This window comes from Electrona antarctica, assembly GCF_951216825.1.
Source record: "Electrona antarctica genome assembly, chromosome: 23".
In the NCBI taxonomy this organism is placed as follows: Eukaryota; Metazoa; Chordata; class Actinopteri; order Myctophiformes; family Myctophidae; genus Electrona; species Electrona antarctica.
The window spans coordinates 28960675-28979873 of record NC_136804.1 but is presented as its reverse complement, the minus strand read 5'-3'; the positions used below and the strand labels follow the sequence as shown (position 1 = coordinate 28979873).

Here is a 19199-nt window from a genome sequence, read left to right as displayed (position 1 = left end):
TTTTTTTTTTTGGTTTATTTTTCTTTTTTTTTCATCCAGTGTGTGTTATGTTGAGGCCTCTTTTGTGGCCAGCAGGGCGGCGCCAGGCCCTCCTGTGGCAAGTGTAATATATTTGAATGTTCCATGCTGGTGAATTCTGGTCATATTGAAGTTTTTTTTTTTTTTCCTATGTCACATTGCTGGGTTTGTTTTACCACTGGATGTACAAATTGTAAAGCAAAGACACTAGAGAACTAAATGGACAGCAGCACCCATTCTTTGTTTTTGTTTTGTTTTTCTAAAAAAAAAAGAAAAAAAAAGAAACGTGTTCATGCAATAGTTTTAAGGATAGCATTCAAGAGATGGCGGTATATATTATACAATGGTCTCCCCAAAGGTTTTTGGGGTCTCGTGTTTGCATCATCAGAAGGGGACAGTGTCTCATTTCACACACAACCCCCCCCACCCGGTATATCATTGATGTCACCATGCCAACCCACAGAACATCCCATAATATGCCTGATTTATTCTTGGTTTGCGCGGCGGCGTCTCGCACCAGGAAATGGCAGATCCACAAGCACGCCACGCACGTTGTCGCAGTGCGAACGCAAGCGTTGTCAGCTTGTAGATCTGCTGTTTTCTGTGTGAGACATGATGATGCGTTCCACGAATCTTAACGCCATTTTCAGAGAGTACACATCACTAGTACTTCCAGACAGCAATCTAGGTCAGTGGTTCCCCAGGGGTCCTTGAGGGAGTTCCAGGGGGTCCCCAGCCAAATGATAGTTTGTAACTAAATGGGCCCTTATGGGTTTGTAACTCTGAGAGTGTACAAATTGTCCATTTGGTTCCATTTATAGACTCTCAGTTAAATTAACATTGATTTTACAATACAAATTGGGGTCTCAGAGATAGAAATGCCATTAAATGGGAGTCCGTAGCCTATTGCATATCAAACTGGGGGTCCTTGAAATTAAACTGGTTACTTGAGAATCACTGCTAGAGCCGTAAACATCTTCTCTTATGGGGGTCCCCATGGCATATCTCTTCAAATGGGGGTCCGCAGGCTAATTAGTGTCAATTTGGCGGTCCTTTAAAATGGAAAGGAGAGGTCGCACAACTCGTAGTCCCGAGTAGCCAAAAACAAAAGTTTTATTCACCAACGTTTCGGCAAACGAGTTGCCGAAATGTTGGTAAATAAAAAGTAGTTTTGGCATCGGGACTACGAGTTGTGCGACCTCTCCTTTCCATTTTAAAGTTTATCTCCCGCGGTGCGCTCCTACCCTCTTTGTTTAATTTGGGGGTCCTTGTCGTGAACGTTTGGTTACCACTGGCCCAGGTCCCCCCCCACCATGTGAAAAGCACATGCTCATCTCCAGTGCCTCTCCGTCTTCTTCAGGACATCACTGTATCTCTGCTTCAGATGTAAACATATTGGGCATGGATCCATTTTAATGGCTTTAATAATAAAAATACAGTCAAATGTGAAAAATGGCGCTTGGTGCACTTGTGATTTCTTCCTCCCTGGCCCTCCCCTCCCCTCCCCCACCCCTCCCCTCCCCTCCCCCACCCCCGGACATCTGTCTGTTAGGAAGACATTATTCAGTGCGTCTTTATTTAATTTTTGAGTGGTGTAAACCACTCCTACAACTGGCTTTGTTAGTCTGTGCAGAAAAAATGAGCATGGTTGCTATGTTCACCCTGTTCACCCGGGTGTGATTTCATTACGTCAGACATGATTTCATTACGTCAGACAGGTTATATAAGACCTTACACCACTCAGTTCACACAGGTGTGATTTTTTATTTCTATATTGCATAGTAGAATACATAAACTCCAGTTTGTGGAAAGATAAAAATCAAAAGGTCTGAAAATCACTTTCTCTGAAATGGACAAGAGTGATGTTTGTCTTCATGTGTACCCCGTTGGTTAGCAGAGCAGACTGGTTCTCATTGGGCGTGTACCAGAGCCCCTGTTCCCATTGGTTAGCGGAGGAGCAGAGGTTTTCATTGGGCGTGGACCAGAGCCCCTGTTCCCATTGGTTAGCGGAGGAGCAGAGGTTTTCATTGGGCGTGGACCAGAGCCCCTGCTCCCTGGCCGTAACCGAATCCTTTCGGTCCAAAGTTCTTGGCGTAACATGCTGTTGAAGAGAGAGAGAATGGAGAGGAGGGAAAAGACATGACTTAGGTTATTCATCGGATGGTCATTGTGTCAAATAGTGAAAATAGCCATGTCCAGGCTAGCTGTCCATGGCGAGGACAGATACACAGATATAGCCATGTCCAGGCTAGCTGTCCATGGCGAGGACAGATACACAGATATAGCCATGTCCAGGCTAGCTGTCCATGGCGAGGACAGATACACAGATATAGCCATGTCCAGGCTAGCTGTCCATGGCGAGGACAGATACACACACACTCAGACATTTAAAGGAGCATTAAGTGATTTGGAAAACCACCCAGTCCGCCCCGGTAACAAAATGTGCACATGCACATCTACAGTGGGGGGAAGTGCAACAGGCCAACAGCATGTGCACCAAGGCCCGCCCCCACTCGATCATGATTGGAGGAAGGCCCCTCTCATCCTGATTGGATGAAGGCTTTGCCACCCGCCACCAAAACTGAAACTAGGGTTTTTTGACCCCAGGGGCTCACTGGGGACAGGGAGGAACTCCTTATATGGTCAGCACACTCTATAGTAGGGAGGATTATCCAGAAAAAAAGAAAAAATAAGTGATATTTGAATTAAGTCAAATCACTGAATATACCTTTAACACGTTTATTGTCTATTTTTACCAAATATTCACCCATTATGACATCATGCAAGAATAGGAACGCTAGGGTTAATTTGCCTGCTTTATACTTTGTCATACCACAACTGAATTGTGTCTTAATTTCAGAATAATCTAGGTTTTGTTTTATCTGCTTGGGATGTGTGTCGGTTGTATCAAGACAATGACGATCATATAGTATATTATGTATAAAGTCGTCGTCTATGTCATTGACAATTTATCTTAATTCTCCTAATTTCGATGAACTCCTCCCTCCTTATGAATGAAACACCAGGATGAATTGGCAAATCTTGTCTGACCAACGCAAGGTAGGATGAACACATCTGTTTTATGGACTTTTTATGGAGGAAAATCATGAATAAAGTCAAATGGAGTCAAGATGTGTTGACGGTGAGGACAGTAAACCATCTGACCACCAGAGTCCTGGATGAATACAGAGCACGCTCTGTTTGGACTTGGAGCTGAGCTGGAACATTCCTGCTCGTCATCACTGCAAGGATTCATTCGAAAACTCAGGAACCACCAGTCCAACTTCATCATAATCTGGTGTGTGTGTGTGTGTGTGTGTGTGTTTTTTCTGTTTAGCCAAAACATATCCAGCCTTGTCATGCTGATGAGAAAAGGGTGGTCATTGTGGAGAGCGGATTACAGCTGTTGAGGTCAGCTGATTGTTCCCTATCCAGTTTGAAACTGGCATGATAAATGGCACTGTTGGGGAGGCGAGCCTGACGAGGCGGGCCGGCCGCTGCCAGCCAAACCCACACAACGCACCATTTGAGGAAACACTACACTGGGGACAGCCCGGGAGTGTTATTGTGTGTAAATGCTTGTGATTTTCTGTGGTGTTCTTGCTATACAAAGCACACTAGTTCATCCAGTTTGTCTCTCTGCTGATATAATCACATAATCTTGGGCTGTGTGGTGCTTGGGGTCCTTTGTTGTGTTGTGTACGTGTCATGTCAGGTTGGAATGACGTCAAGCAGTACAGAATAGTCACACAAATCCATAAACCACTAAAGGCAGGTGCTGGACAAATGAAGACTATCAGAAAAGATAAAAAGTAAGTCCACACACTGTAGCTCCCTTAACTACATTGGATTCTGTTGCGCACAGAATACATTCATCGTCGTAGTTGAGAATGCACCTTTTGAGTCTGTACACAGATGGGTGGGGCTGATTGGTGTTAGTGATAGCCTGTTCAAAGCTAATCCGCTACAGCTGCTAAGGTTTACTCAATGGGATTCAGATGAAATGCTATCCTTCTGTGTGTAAGGATGAGTAAGCCTTCCCTCAGAAGTGGGAACATGAGACCACAAGTTGCGGACAACTAATGTGAAAGGGGAAATTGTCCCTTTCCTTTTCATTGTGGAGTACTTAGGGAACCTACTCTCTACCAAAATAATGAACTCTTGAGTCTTTTCCAAGATGGCAAGTTTGCAGTTGTTATTGCCTGGGCTGGTCCAGTGATCCCATCCCATCGCAGCAAGGCGGACCCATGCTAACTAACAGACTGGTCCAGTGATCCCATCGCAGCAAGGCAGACCCATGCTAACTAACAGACTGGTCCAGTGATCCTATCCCATCGCAGCAAGGTGGACCCATGCTAACTAACAGACTGGTCCAGTGATCCCATCCCATCGCAGCAAGGCGGACCCATGCTAACTAACAGACTGGTCCAGTGATCCCATCGCAGCAAGGTGAACCCATGCTAACTAACAGACTGCGGCCTACAGGAAATCATGGTAGGGAAAAGCACCTGTTATGCTCCATGTGAATAATCAAGGTTCACTGATGGTTGCTGTTTATACCTAAAGATAAGCGTCTTAATTGTATTAGTTTAATTGATAATGCATAACGGCTGTGACAATGGGTACATAAAACAGTGGTGAACAGACTTGCCTTTGGCATGCTACTGTAGCTAATATAATAAAACAGTGGTGAACAGACTTGCCTTTGGCATGCTACTGTAGCTAATGGAATTATCTGCTCTGTGTCTCTCTGCCTTTCCATGGTATGCAAAGCACTCTTCAAACAGACGGAGTGTGTGATAGGAAAATATAGTAGCCTTTATCACGTACCGGTGTGAAAGTGTTATTTCACGTGGGCTATAGCAAGAGCAAAGCACCACAGCTCTGAACATTAAATACCTGACATCGGTGCCAATATTGATGTGGAGGGGTTTCACCACCTTACCTTTGCAGTAGATCTCTCCATCTTTCTCCGTCTGGGTGGTGGACTCCAGACTCTTCCCACATTTGGCACAGCGGAAGCAGTTCTTATGCCAAGGCTGTGGAGGAGAATGAATTAATGGTGTGTGTGGTCATCATGGGGCTCGACTGAATGGGATGCTGAGGTCAAGTTGTGACGACATGGGGCTTTGACTGAGTGGGATGCTGAGGTCAGGTTGTGACATCATGGGGCTTGACTGAGTGGGATGCTGAGGTCAGGTTGTGACATCATGGGGCTTGACTGAGTGGGATGCTGAGGTCAAGTTGTGACGACATGGGGCTTGACTGAGTGGGATGCTGAGGTCAAGTTGTGACGACATGGGGCTTGACTGAGTGGGATGCTGAGGTCAGGTTGTGACATTATGGGGCTTGACTGAGTGGGATGCTGAGGTCAGGTTGTGACAGGCTATGAGGAAAGGTCACGATGGGTTGATATGTGGTGTCTGACTGTTGTCATTGTCTCAGGGCGTGCCACTGTGCGAGTTATTTCTGAATTAGTGTGTCTGTGTGTCTATGTGTCTGTGTGCGCGTGTGTGTCGCAACAGTCCAGCAGTCCAGCAGGATCACAACACAAGGTATTTCGCAAGCCAGCACTCTTACGACAGAATGTATGAAATGGTTTGAGTCACAGGATTCCTGAGCTGTCGCTAGAAGAGGACAGTGGACTGTGTATAGTATAAACACCTGCTTGCAATCCAGACAGAGCCAAGCTGCTCCATGTGAACTTATTCCCCTGGGGCTCTGTCTAAGTGTTCCATTTAGTTTTACTCATATTCTAGTTTAGTTATTCTAGTTAAAATCTACAGCTGATTTTGTCAACTAAAATGCCTTTTGGCGGGCCTTGACGGCATCGTAATGCCTGATTTCACTCTGAAAATAGATTTAAAAGCTCAAAGCGTTGCAGCGCAACATGTTGTGAGCTTGTAGGTTGGCTATTGTCAGAGTGCAACGAATCATAAATTGACTTGTCTTTTAGTTCTACTGGATCTCTTCTCCACTAGGCCCTCCTAACATTTTAGTCTAGTTTTTATTTGTTGACAAAATTGTCAGTATATTTTGTCTTAATTTTAGTCACAATAGTTAGTTTTTGATTTCAGTTTTGATTTCGTTTTCATCAGTGAAAAAGTCGACGAACATTTTTCGTCATAGTTTTACTCGACAAAATCAACACTGGTCTACATTCTGCTGTACACAAACACACATTGTGAAGGGTGGCCGGATGGCACGGACTGTCTCGCTCACTCACCTTGCCCGCCCCAACAATCTTCTCCGCTGCATAAACCGAATCCCCACACCGGCCACATTTCTCTGAACCCCCAAACTTTTGAGCAAATTTGGATGGGTTGGGGTTGGTGGTGGGTTTGTGTGTGTGTGTTCTGAATGGGAGACAAGAAATGCAATTAGCTTAAAACCCAGCACAATAAGAGAGCACCATATCTATAATATTTGTTAATAGTTGTAGTCCTATCAAAAACAGGTCTCAGCGGTTCATTTCCGACAGCAGTTTCATCTGTACTCAAACACTCAGTGATACAGTCAGAAAGTCACGTGAATTGCAAGTGCACTATTCTTCTTGGATTTTAAAGCCTATTTCATAACAGGAGAGATATGTGTTATTTTCTTGGTTCTTTGATGTATTAGCAGCACACATCTCTTGTCTTTCCACTGTATCCAATCTCTCTCCTCTCTCTGAGGAGAGGAGAGATGTGTACAAAGTTAAGAGGCCTGGGGCCCTGGGGCGGTGTTTAACGAAGGGGAACCGCCTGTTCCAGCGGCCCCTAAATGAAGGCCTTTGTGCTGGGGACAGTTCTAGGGAGAGGGAGAGAGAGAAGGTTCAACAGGCCAACTCAGGAGCCTGCCTATTACATAATGGTGCCATTCATAATAATAATCACCTGACATCCAGAGCCAGGCTCCGACTGCAGCATAAACAAGAGAGAGAGTGTCTGCGTGTGTGCGTTCATTTGTGTGCATGTGTAATAATAGCGCATGTGTACAAGCGTGGTTCCTGCCCCACTGCCATGATAGAACGTATGTGACAGCCTCTGTCCCTGCTTGTGTATAATACGACAGCCTAATCGGGGGACATAGTGCCCTGTTCTGTTCCCAGGCCTGTTAGAGCAGCTTAGATCAGTAAGAACTAAGGAGTCTAATGCACTGCTGAACTAACATAATGACTCTGCTTTGAAGTATCCCACAATACTTTCTTTCCTGGATTTGTGTGCCTTGTGTCCACTGTAGACTAACTGGGAACTAGTCATTATTTATTGGTACCCAAAAGTACATGGAAATTAAGAGGTGAGAATTACAGTAACTACATTGTGAACCCGGGTCTGCAGGGAACTGTTTGAACAACCCTGTACTGCTATATTCCTGCGACACTACCTATCCTACTACCTACTGTTTGAACAACCCTGTACTGCTATATTCCTGCGACACTACCTATCCTACTACCTACTGTTTGAACAACCCTGTACTGCTATATTCCTGCGACACTACCTATCCTACTACCTACTGTTTGAACAACCCTATACTGCTATATTCCTGCGACGCTACCTATCCTACTACCTACTGTTTGAACAACCCTATACTGCTATATTCCTGCGACACTACCTATCCTTTTTTATAATATTGTATTTGGAAAAAGCAGTACAATAACAGCATTTCTATGTATACATAGGACACAAGTGCAGTTCCCAGGATTTTTTTTTCACCCCTCTTCCCTCCCTCCCTCCTCCAAGTGACTCCATCTCCAGTGTCTCTGTAACATCCTTGCTTTCTTCAGGACTACATATGGCATCAAGTCAACACTTAACAGGGGCAAAGGGCAATATCGCTTCAGAGTGTACATTTCAGAAGGAGAAAAAGAAGAAAGAGTGGGCAGACAAAAGAAAAAGACAAAGACAAAAAAACAACAACAACCAAGAAACTAAAGTATTTGACACTACCTATCCTACTACCTATGCTACCACATACTTTATTCTAAAAGTCACACACAGTAAGCTATTCAGACCGGAATGATATTTGACCAATCACGACAGTGTTCACAAACGTATTGAAATTTTGAGTTTCCATTTCTGTAAGAAGCATTAAGCTACATAGACTTCGACCAATTTGATTTACAGCCGGATTTCTTTACGCGACTATAAAGGCGTAATGGAAGTGGAGTAAAGCCTTTATTTTCTTTGCATTTTCAGCGCTTCTGATTATTTAGCATTTGAAAATTGTGTGAGCCCACCGTCTGTCTCAAGAGACTACTTTATTCTAGACCGGAGGTTCTCAAGGTGGGATCCTGAAAATAATGTTTTGTTTTAACGAAACAATTTCCCTTACAGCATCTTTTAAATGAACACAAAGGATTTCAACTTGACTCACTCCTCTGGTTTGATCCCCAGCCTCTCTCCTCTGTCCATGTTGAGTGTGCCCGCTCCCTGTCCGTAGCCGTAGCCCTTGGGACCGTACTTCTTCCCATAGCAGGACTTGCAGTATATCTCTTTGTCATGCATGGCCACGGTCGTACTGTCCAGCCCCTTCCTGCACACCACTACAGAGACAGAAAGGAATGATGTTTTTACATATTGTGATTGTTGAAAGACATTCATCTGTTAAATGGTAAATGGTGCATTTATATAGCGCCTTTATCCAAGGAGCTTTACATAGATTGTGCATTACATTCACCCATTCACACACACATTCATACACCGATTGCGGCGGAAGCCATGCAAGGTACCAACCAGCACATCGGGAGCAATTTGGGGTTCAGTGTCTTGCCCAAGGACACTTCGACATGTAGACAGGAGGAGCCGGGATTCGAACCGCCGACCCATGGATCATTGGACGACCTGCTCTACCTCTTGAGCCACAGTCTCCTCTGTTGTTTGAGAATACCTGTTCTCGTTCCAGCTTCAGATGTTTCACCGTTAAAATTTTCGCATTTGAGCGGGAGTTTTTTTTTCCTTTTTTATGATGTCTGGTTCCAGTCAGCACTGTTTCATTGTTGGAAACATTAACATTGTTGCTTCAGGGGAATGGTAATCATCTGTACTCTGTACTGACTCATCAGCAAGTGATGTACTGTGGCCTTGACTGTGCTTCTAGTACCCATGAAGTTAGTTAAAGGACCACTTTTCAACCTATCTTCATATACTAGGTCCTCACTAATGTTCATGATAAAATGGCACCATTTTTTTTCCTACTCGGTCTGTGTCTCATAGGAGGGCTGTGGTCAGTTCAGAAACCCGTCCACCAGTGACATCATCATTAGGCAGATTTTTTTTTAAACAATTTTTTTACAAAAATGTTTAGATTTTTATTATTGTGAGAACGATGGCTTCCATTTTCGTATTGCAACTTTTCGGGACTAGAAAGCCTGCAATTTCTATTAGCTTGGATTCCCCATCGATGATGTCACTGGTGGACAGGTTTCTGAACTGCCCACAGCCCTCCTATGAACACAGAGTAGAAACAAATGGTGCTATTTTATCATGATTATTAGTGAGGACCTACAGTAGTATATGAAGATAGGTTGAAAAGTGGTCCTTTAACTGATTTTCGTCAAATGTCACCATTGTGTTAACCACATTACCCTGGGTGCATGGTATGCACTGTGATGTACGTGTTTGATTGATTGAAGTATTTATTAACAGTCTGCAGAATGGGTACATTTCACAACTCAATACATAGTCATGTTCGGTTAACAGATAAAAGGGGAAAGTTGGAGATGGTCAAATAACACAGAGAACGGATGAAGTGCAAGGCAGGAACCACAGCACCGGGTCTCTAAGGTCGTTCATTATCTCCTCAGTGGGAGCTCTGGAACAATGCAAGCTTTTGTAAAGGGAAGCAGAGAAAAATAAACACGTCTATTGTGGTCCAGTTGGATTTGGACTGCAGGGAAAGCATGAGTCGCCTGCCTTCTGCAGTGTGAAGCAGGGCTGGAACATCTTCAGTTCACTGACATTTGGAGGAGGTTCGAGAGCAGGACACCGGACACGCACCCCCCACCGTCCAGTGAGCGCGCGCACGCACGCACGCACGCACGCACGCACACACACACAGAGAGTGGGCTCTGAGGAGCCATTGACCAGTGAGATGTCAGTGAGGAAACAGTCAATGTGAGCTCTGTTTCTGGAGTCCACGAGTTGTAACAGGCAGGGGTCGCATTGAGTTCAGCTATGATCTCTGCTGCGTGCTTCTCTGTGCATGGTTGGTTTGGTTTTGAGGACAGATCTTGAACAAATGTAATGTTTTGTTGTCCTGTTCTCTGCAGAGAAAGTGTCTAGTCAGTCACAGCCAAATGCATCTCAAGACCAGTGATGTCGTGTGTGCTCACTGGACAGGCCTAGAGCCCGGCCGGTGGCCGATGGCACATTTGGTGGTCCAATCCTAATTTCGTAGAGTCCTAGAGTAGACCATTACAGATATTTTGACCGATACTGTATTACAGTGTGTCAAAAGGTGCCAAATGTTCTAATCAACTTAGATTTGATTAAAGTTTCTTTCTTATAAGCAAAAATTTATGTTGATGGTTTTTATTTGCAAAACATGGCCATATGAGGAGGAAACAGTATTTATACAGAACAGTACTCACTGCAGAGGAAACAGCATTTATACAGAACAGTACTCACTGCAGAGGAAACAGCATTTATGGAAGCTCTTCCCGTCACATTGTACCTCCTCAGCGTGGTACACCGTCCCTCGGCAGGCCGTGCACTTGTTGCCTCCGCCCCAGTTTGGCATTGTGTCTGCTGTCAAGAGGAAAAACACATGTCACAAATGGTGCACAGGTCATTTCATTCATGTACAAAACCTTAGGACACTCATCGTGTTGTTGTTGTTTGCGGGGTTTTCTTCTGCTTTGTGGCGAGATGTTTTTAATTTTTTTTGTTTTTTTTCTCACCCGGTGTACTTGATCACACCTCCGTTATGCTGTGCAAATGACTCAAAATGCCAACAGCCAGCCAGGGAGAGGCATAAATCCTTCCGTTTGACTTGACAGATATTATGACACACCCTTGTTGGTATAACAAGAAAGTCACGAGAGGAAAAGCTACCCACTGAGCGACAGGACGCACCACAGACACTCAACAGACATAGTCAAATCCTCAGTGTTCATTTCACTCCAACTTGATTCATTGATTGATTTAACGTAGCACTCAGGATTTTGACCAGCTCAGTGGCCTTGTAGTTAAAGTGTCCGCCCTGAGACTGAGAGGTTGGGGGTTCGATCCCCGGCCGGGTCATACCAAAGACTCTGGAAAAATAGGACCCAGTTCCTCTCTGCTTCGCACTGGCCCAATCCAATGGTTGGAGTGAAGTCCCTGCGACATACTAGCGTCATGTCCAGGGCCTGGCCGGGGTGTACTTGTACATCATGTCCAGGGAGTGTGCTTGTACATCAAACTGCCTCACGCTACAGAAACAGGAGATGGGCTCCTGTCCTATGGGCCTCATATGGCTCGGCAAGGCTTACTTACTCAGGATTTTGCTGAGTACAGGCTACAGTCAAATAGCAGGCTTAGAAACAACTACAGGCAAATAGCAGGCTTCGAAACAAACAACTACATGCAAATAGACTTTGGAATGGTTTGGTGGAACAAAGTAAAGGCCTACCATTTATCACAGCTATGTCTGCTCTGTGCTCTCTCATTTGACAGACTCTGAATGTGAGTTTCTGCAACATGCACTAATGTGTGAGTGAATCCTGTAACAATATCTCCTTGTAAGTTGTATACATGTATTGTACTGTGTTAGTAGTCCTGTTTTCTGTGTAATAGTATCTCCTTGTATACATGTATTGTACTGTGTTGGTAGTCCTGTGTTCGGTGTTCATTGTTCTCTCACTGAAGTATACACCCCGTACCGGGCACTAGAGTGTTTCTAATCCTGCTTTACTGATTACCCGCTGAGGAGGAGGATGTCCCAGAAAAACCTCAAACCGAGCCAGAGAGTCTGAGCCTGTCCTTAAAAACAATAGGACTTAATGTCCATGGGAATGGTCTGGGGCAACACCATGCCTTTGAGCATTGTTCTTATGGCCCTGTGGCCGCAGGATATAAATCTAAAGCTTCCAAAAAAAACAAGTAAGTCGGTAAACACTATTGTGAGACCGCATGGAATTTGCCTGACGCATGCAGTCACTTTTCTGTCTCACACATGCACTACAAACAGACTAGTGTAACTGTTTGTAATTACAGACTCAGGCCCATTTAGAATCTGTTAGGAGACTCAAGCTGAGCTTTTCAAAGTGACAAATAAAATGCCATAAGAACTTAAGAAGCAGCATGCAGAGCTCCTTGTGGTGTCCCTGTTTGGCAACCGGCACGTCATGATGTCACCCCCCCTTCGAGAAATCTAGTTTTCATTAAGCGGAGGACCACAGAAGGGTACAGCTCATTAATCTTGTGCGCCACTGTACGCTCATCCTCCTAGTTATATTACAGAGCTTGTGACAAGCTCAAACACGAGAGAGATCAAAGGAAGACTAAAATTGCCCCTGGGTTCTCCATTTTATCGGGCCACAGCTTGCTGAGGGCCGTTAGGCTCCGGTACATGACCCCTATAGAACAGGGGTTGAAATGTCTTGGTCCCTGTGATTGTGGTTCTCAATATGGGGTCCTTGAGGGAGTTCCAGGGGTTCCCCTATTGATAGTTTAACTATGATTGAGAATGTTTAACAGTTTGTAGAATGGGTACAGTTCAACGAAAGTCCAGGTCAATACAAAATCTGCTAAGAGGATAAAACCAGAAAAAGCACTAATTAAGACTTGTTTATAAATGGGCCTGAGATTCTGAGTGTGCAAATGAATGATACAAGAAATGTATTGCCATAATGTACAGTAAAACCACAAGTGTTTACACTACACACTATGTATATTATTTATTTGGCTTTCCACTGTGCACACCTAAAAGAAAAGAAGACAAAAGTAAAGAAATGGAACCAATTGGAGCCTTATGGCCCATTTGAACAAGTGAAATTAACAAAGTATTATGTTTTACTAGAAATATAGACCACACGAATAACACACTGAACTTTTTGATGAATTGAAAATGGTGGGCCCTATTGTAAACAAGTGTAATGCTTTATGGTGTCGTCCACTCACTGTTAACAGTTTTTGTATTGAGTTGTACTTGAAATGTACTGTAATTCTGCTGTTAATAAATCAATCAATCAATCAAACTTGTTTCTCTGTCTGCCTGACTGAAGCATGAGTGGCAGTAGTATGAGTGACGAGGCAGGACAACTTAATTAATAGGCTACATGGGGGGGAAACGCCTCACTTTGTTTAATTAACTTTATGACATAAACAGGTGTGAAGTGGTGGTGAGCGAGTGTACGAGGTAAGGACACATTTTAAACATGTTTATGGTCCGTGTGAATGTGTGATGCAGCATCAGACCTACGGCCTGTACGCCACTATCTGACCAGTAAGCCTAATTTAATTAAATTGTACATATTCACGAGTTTACAAACACCAAAATGGGCCACGAAAGCCATAAGACTATACAAGAAGGCATGATGAGGTATAAAAGTGTTAAGACAAAAATAAAATAGTAATTTATTTTAAACTATCGGCCCCATCATGAAAGTGCGAGTGAATTTATCTGGAACGACCTCATATATCATGTGGTACCCTAGTGATCTCTAGGATGAAATGTTACAATATGATCGACTTTATACAAAGAAATATTGTTGACTGAGAAAATAGGCTTAAATAAATCGCTTTGGAAATGTAATAATTAATATACCTTTTTATATCGCGGAGGTTTTCCAAGATAAGTATATAAATTCCAGAGGATCCAGACGTCAATTTGGTGAAGGTGAAGAAAAGTTTTGGATTATAGGCAGTCTGTAGTTTAGTTGCTCAAAGCGTCCAGAGCAGCAGAGCAGGATCAGTGCAGTGAGACAGACTCAGCACAGTACCGTAACCGTTTACTGTCTGCGACGGACTGAGTATTATGTCATGATATCACAGTTTTACACACAGACAGAGACAGGGAGGGAGTGGTTCAACACAATGGGCGTGATCTAAAGAATAATGGTGAAAATGCCAGATCTACAAGCTCACAGTGGGTTGCATCTGAGACGCGCTGTGAGCTTGTAGATCGCTGTTTTCGGTGCGCGATAGACGACGCGATGTATGAACCAGTGTGACCCAGACTAGGCTATATGTATTTGATAAGATATAACATCGATTGTTGACATTCTCATATCAAAATACAAGTCTGAATCTAAGACTGTTTTATATGGAAAGGTGAGGTAAAAAAAGGAGGTTGCACACTTATTTGAGACTATAGAATAAGCATGATGTAACTGTCTTGTCATAAATCATAATATAGGCTATTCTTTCTTGTCTTGTCTGCATTTTAAATTATCTGTATATCTGGTGTATTAGGCCAAGAGTGTATTTCAGTCCATCCAGTTCATGTGTCTGTACCATATAGACCGTAAAAGGAATGGGGAGTCTGACTGTACACTGAATCATTATAATCATATATGATGTTGGAAATACAGTGAGTTGTCTCAGTGTCATGCTATACAATACAGTGAGTTGTCTCAATGTCATGCTATACAATACAGTGAGTTGTCTCAATGTCATGCTACAATACAGTGAGTTGTCTCAATGTCATGCTACAATACAGTGAGTTGTCTCAATGTCTTGCTACAAAAGCTTGAGAATATTTCTTGAGTTGATATAGTGGTATTAATATTTTGTTAATGGAGGAGCCCGCTTGGCTATAATGTACAAATGGGTAGAAATGCATTAAGTGCTTCCTTAAAGTGAAAAAGAAAGACAAAATCATACATAGTAGGAATGTGCAGACTTGGCGGCACCGCTTTTGAAATGGACACAGCTGCTTTATTAAAGCTGTGTTAACCATCACTTTGCTCTTGTAATTTCAGCACTTTGTCATATAGTTTTGCAGCAACTCGAGGTCATGCCCCAGTAAAGGAATTCACACACAACCTCAGTGATTACTACTGGTCATGCCCCATCCATCCATCTTCAACCGCTTATCTGTAGTCGGGTCGCGGGGGCAACGGCTCCACCAGAGTGTTCCAGACTTCCCTCTCCAGAGCAACATTAGTGACTTCCTCCTGGGGGATCCCGAGACGTTCCAAGGCCAGTGAGTCGATGCAACTGCGCCTTGGTCTGCCTGGGGTCTCCTCCCAGTGGGACGTGCGTCGAGGACCTCCCTAGGGAGACACCCGAGAGGCATCCTAACCAGATGCCACCTAAGCTGGCTCCTTTACATGGGGAAGAAGCAAAGGCTCTACTCCGAGTCTCTCTCGTGTGACTGAACTTCTCACCCTATCTCTAAGTGAGATGCCAGCCACCCGTCGAAGAAAACTCATTTCGGCCGCTTGTATTCGCGACCTTATTCTTTCGGCCATGCCCCATTAAAGGAATTCACACACAACCTCAGTGATTACGTACTAAAGAGAATTAACTTAAAGGCTGCTGGTAGCCTAGTATGAACTTCTCAGAGGGAGTGAATTAAATAATATTTCTCTGTAGTAAACAGTGTGTTAATGCACGTCATCATCAACCACTCCCTTGCATAATTACACCAATAACTCACCACTCCTGTGATACAAATAAAGGAAGTGATGAAATTGCACAGTCATCCAAACCCAGATGTCCTCCCCACTGAGGTCATCATGCTTGATACTAGCCAGACACATTCTTTCTGACACTTTCTGTCATCTTTTTTTTTTCTCCCTTTTTCCCAGATCTAACTACGTTATCTTAGGAAGAGAAGCAGTAGGCTAATGGTATTTGAGGCCACGGTTAGCCCAAACATCATTATTCATTTCCAGGGCCTGCAGGGTTCAGACACTTTTCAGGTGCTTAAAGTATCAACGTTAATCTCTCCCGAGCCCTGCTTGTCTTTAATCGCAGGTAAAATGATAGATGGGGGAACAGTTGAAATGTGCCACGTGACCGAGATTGTGCTTCAGGCTCTGTCAGTTTGTGAGGGACCAAGTTTCCACAGAGAATAGCAGCTGGGCTTTGCAGTTATTTTCTGTGGTGAGTCTGTGGAAAGAAGAATGTGGAAGTGTAAAGAGATTGGAGCAATACGTGATTTTAGATAATTATCCATAATAAATGGAACTTGTGGTTAGTGTGTTCTTTGCCATTCTCTCATATTGGGCTTTGTGAACCTGTAGATCTGTATCTTGCAACTGATACAGGAGGTTAAGACATTTGATATTGAAGAAAAATAACACCAAAAGCTATTGAACTTTCGGTGGAGGCATAAGTTAATTATAAAATGCTGAATGATAGGTTCCTTTCTCTCTGTATCCTATTTATAATGTTCTCATCTCCTGCCCAAATACAGTTCCAAAGGTTAGAATATCAGCTGGGAGCACAATAACTATTGAAAACAAGCTGGGTCAGGCATGGACTTGTCTTTCATTAACTCAATTGTAATTCTGAGGACATTGGGAGTGAAGTGGTATGGTTGAGAGTGCTGGACTGGTATGGTAGGATTGAATTATAGATGGAGCTCAAATTGATGACTGGTAATGGTACTGCAAAACTTAGAGGCTGTTGAAAAGCTGTAATTAACTTTCATTCAATATTGATTATGTCATTGCTGGCAATGCTGGTTTATAAGTGTCTGACTGGTTTGTAGTTTCTTAATGAAGAAACCAGACAGGAAGTGCTTGGTAATTGAATGAATAGCCATAAACACCACCCTATTACACATTCAATCATAAACACCACCCTATTACACATTCAATCATAAACACCACCCTATTACTCATGGAATCATAAACACCACCCTATACATTAAATCATAAACACCACCCTATTACACATTAAATCATAAACACCACCCTATTACACATTCAATCATAAACACCCCCCTATTACTCATGAAATCAAATGCCAGCACTTGAGTACCGTAGTACAGAGCCCCGGAGTTAAAATACGGCCTACAAGAACCTTTTTTCTGAAGATCACCCTACTTCACATGGTGCAGAAAACCTAGTGTTGCTCTGTGCTGACCTCTACAGGTTGAAACATTGAACTAGTGTGCTGTCCAGTGTCCACAGTCCACACACACAGGGTAGTACTGTAGGCCTACCTGTTGCTCCTCAGTTGTCAGTTTTGATTGATTGATTGATTGTAGTATTGAAGTATTTATTAACAGTTTGCAGAATTACAGTACATTTCAAGTACAACTCAATACAAAAACTGTCAACTGTGAGTGGACGACACCATAAAGTATTACACTTGTTTACAAGAGGGTCCACCATTTTCAATTCATCATCATAACATTTAGAGACATAATATACCCTCTATATAGCCAAGAACAGGAAATCATCATAGAGGAGGTAAAATATATACAGTGAGGGGGGAAAAGGGTGGGTGGGGGATTCAGAATTTACGGGAGCCAGTTTTTCGAATTGCAGCCATCCGTAGGTGCAGTAGAGCAGTTTTGAAGGAGTCAAGGGATTTGCATGTCTTAATGACTGTTGGTAGGGCGTTCCACATTTTGGTGGCATAGGAGCTAAATGAATTTAGTCCCTTGTTTGTGCCAAATCTGGGTTGCACATGGTTTGTTGAGCTCCCTCTGGTGTTGTGGGTGTGGACTTCGTTGACATTAAGGAAGTACAGTATTTAGACAGGTACATGGGTATCTTGGTGGTGTAGCGAATCTTATGGACCAGACCCATTGCAAGATGCTGTACTCTGTCGTCAACCCTAAGCCATTCCAGCCTGTCAAAATGGGCAGGGGTGAGGTGGGTTCGGGGAGTGAGGCCAAGTAGTGGCTCTGCTCTAAAATGAATTCAGCATGTGCCGATTTGGGCTGGTGTTTATATAGGGTGTGAGCTCCACACTATTCAAAATCAGGACATAAAATGCTGAAATAGAGCATTGTATAATGTTAGCCACATCGTCATTAGATTACCATTACAATGCTTGCATGTAGCCCAAATATTAATTCATTTGAAGTTGGGTAAAAGCATAACCAATGCACAACTATCTTATTAGGCTATAACATGTTTTTGCAGCTGATGACTCGCAGGATAATTGTGTAACCCAGTGGCGTTGCTCAGTGGTTACACTAGGCAGTAACTGTTTGAGTGTTAAGCAGGGCTTTGCAGAGGAAAAGTATTTGTGCTCAGTGAATCTACCCTGAGTAAAGTTTTAGTTTATAGGCCTACGTCAGTGACTGTGGAGCATGTTAGACATTATTAAATGCCCACAGACACCAGCAGAATGACGTTGAGCGCTGTGGCGAGGTGTTCCTAATGCCAGCTTTCTGTTGGAATGCAAATAATAAAATGTCCTTCAGAAAGAATTTGTGGCAGTAGTAGAGGAAGGAGAAACGGCAGAGCAATGAGAATGGAATACAGATGGACGACCAGGTAGCTGATTCTCTCTCGGTCACAGGCCTGGAGGAAATCCTCAGGCAGCAGAGATAGATTGGAGTGGTTTATTCAATGCATGGAACCAAGTGAGTGTTGAGAAACGAGCTGAGGAATTCTATGGACGTAACATATTGGCATCAGTTTCATAATGTGCTCAATGCAATGACCACTTGCAGGCTATTACTAGGATGTTATATTGCCTTTCCTTTAGACTCACATTCGTTGTACGGTCAGGACCTGGACGAATTAGTGACGTCTTGATTGTGGCCAGATCAAGTCAAACCAAGACTAGTCAGATCTGGCCCAGAATATCACCTGATTTCAACCAACATACATTCTGCCCACTAAGACGGACGTCCCCATCGATGAATCAGAGAGAGTCCGATCGAGACCAGAGCCACATTAGTCATATCATATAACTGGTCAGATCTGGCCCAGAATAAGCTATATTATTATTTCAACTGGTGAAGACGTCCTGGAAATGACGTAAAGATCATCCCCATATGGGCTGTGATCTGGCCTAGTCCTGAATGTAAAGATCATCCCGATATGGGCTGTGATCTGGCCTAGTCCTGAACGTAAAGATCATCCCCATATGGGCTGTGATCTGGCCTAGTCCTGAACGTAAAGATCATCCCCATATGGGCTGTGATCTGGCCTAGTCCTGAACGTAAAGATCATCCCCATATGGGCTGTGATCTGGCCTAGTCCTGAACGTAAAGATCATCCCCATATGGGCTGTGATCTGGCCTAGTCCTGAACGTAAAGATCATCCCCATATGGGCTGTGATCTGGCCTAGTCCTGAACGTC

The 19199-nt window shown here is 43.5% G+C and overlaps 2 protein-coding genes across 4 annotated transcripts in view; one reads left to right on the top strand and one right to left on the bottom strand.

Moving 5' to 3' along the window:
* Positions 1 to 1847: 1847 nt before the first annotated feature.
* On the bottom strand, positions 1848 to 13896 carry csrp2 (cysteine and glycine-rich protein 2). Of its 3 annotated transcripts, none has more exons than XM_079494492.1 (6): positions 13748 to 13887; positions 10626 to 10744; positions 8374 to 8542; positions 6245 to 6374; positions 4964 to 5057; positions 1854 to 2119 (listed from the first exon to the last, which is right to left on the bottom strand). In XM_079494492.1, exons 2-6 carry the CDS (start codon positions 10735 to 10737, stop codon positions 2043 to 2045), a joined length of 582 nt encoding a protein of 193 aa, XP_079350618.1. In that variant the 5' UTR covers positions 10738 to 10744; positions 13748 to 13887; the 3' UTR covers positions 1854 to 2042. The 3 variants fall into 3 exon arrangements, with proteins under 3 accessions (XP_079350619.1, XP_079350618.1, XP_079350617.1); XM_079494491.1 differs by having other exon boundaries at positions 1855 to 2119; positions 10626 to 10747; positions 13748 to 13896; XM_079494493.1 differs by lacking the exons at positions 10626 to 10744; positions 13748 to 13887 and adding an exon at positions 10589 to 10603 and having other exon boundaries at positions 1848 to 2119.
* The window catches only part of LOC306916743 (uncharacterized protein), a gene marked incomplete at its 3' end in the record, with an annotated part of 106618 nt that continues 90861 nt past the window's right edge, over positions 3443 to 19199 (top strand). The window contains exons 1-2 of the mRNA XM_079494759.1: positions 3443 to 3830; positions 4196 to 4512. The remainder of the gene's footprint in view (positions 3831 to 4195; positions 4513 to 19199) is intronic.

What these genes read in the sequence shown, in the direction of transcription:
- csrp2 (XM_079494491.1), bottom strand. Translation starts at nt 10,737, where the DNA reads ATGCCAAACTGGGGCGGAGGCAACAAGTGCACGGCCTGCCGAGGGACG. An exon ending in CTGGGGATCAAACCAGAGGA is followed by an intron (nt 6,375 to 8,373) that starts GTGAGTCAAGTT and finishes TCTCCCATTCAG; the next exon opens with AACACACACACACAAACCCA. An exon ending in TGGAGAGATCTACTGCAAAG is followed by an intron (nt 2,120 to 4,963) that starts GTAAGGTGGTGA and finishes TCTCTTCAACAG; the next exon opens with CATGTTACGCCAAGAACTTT.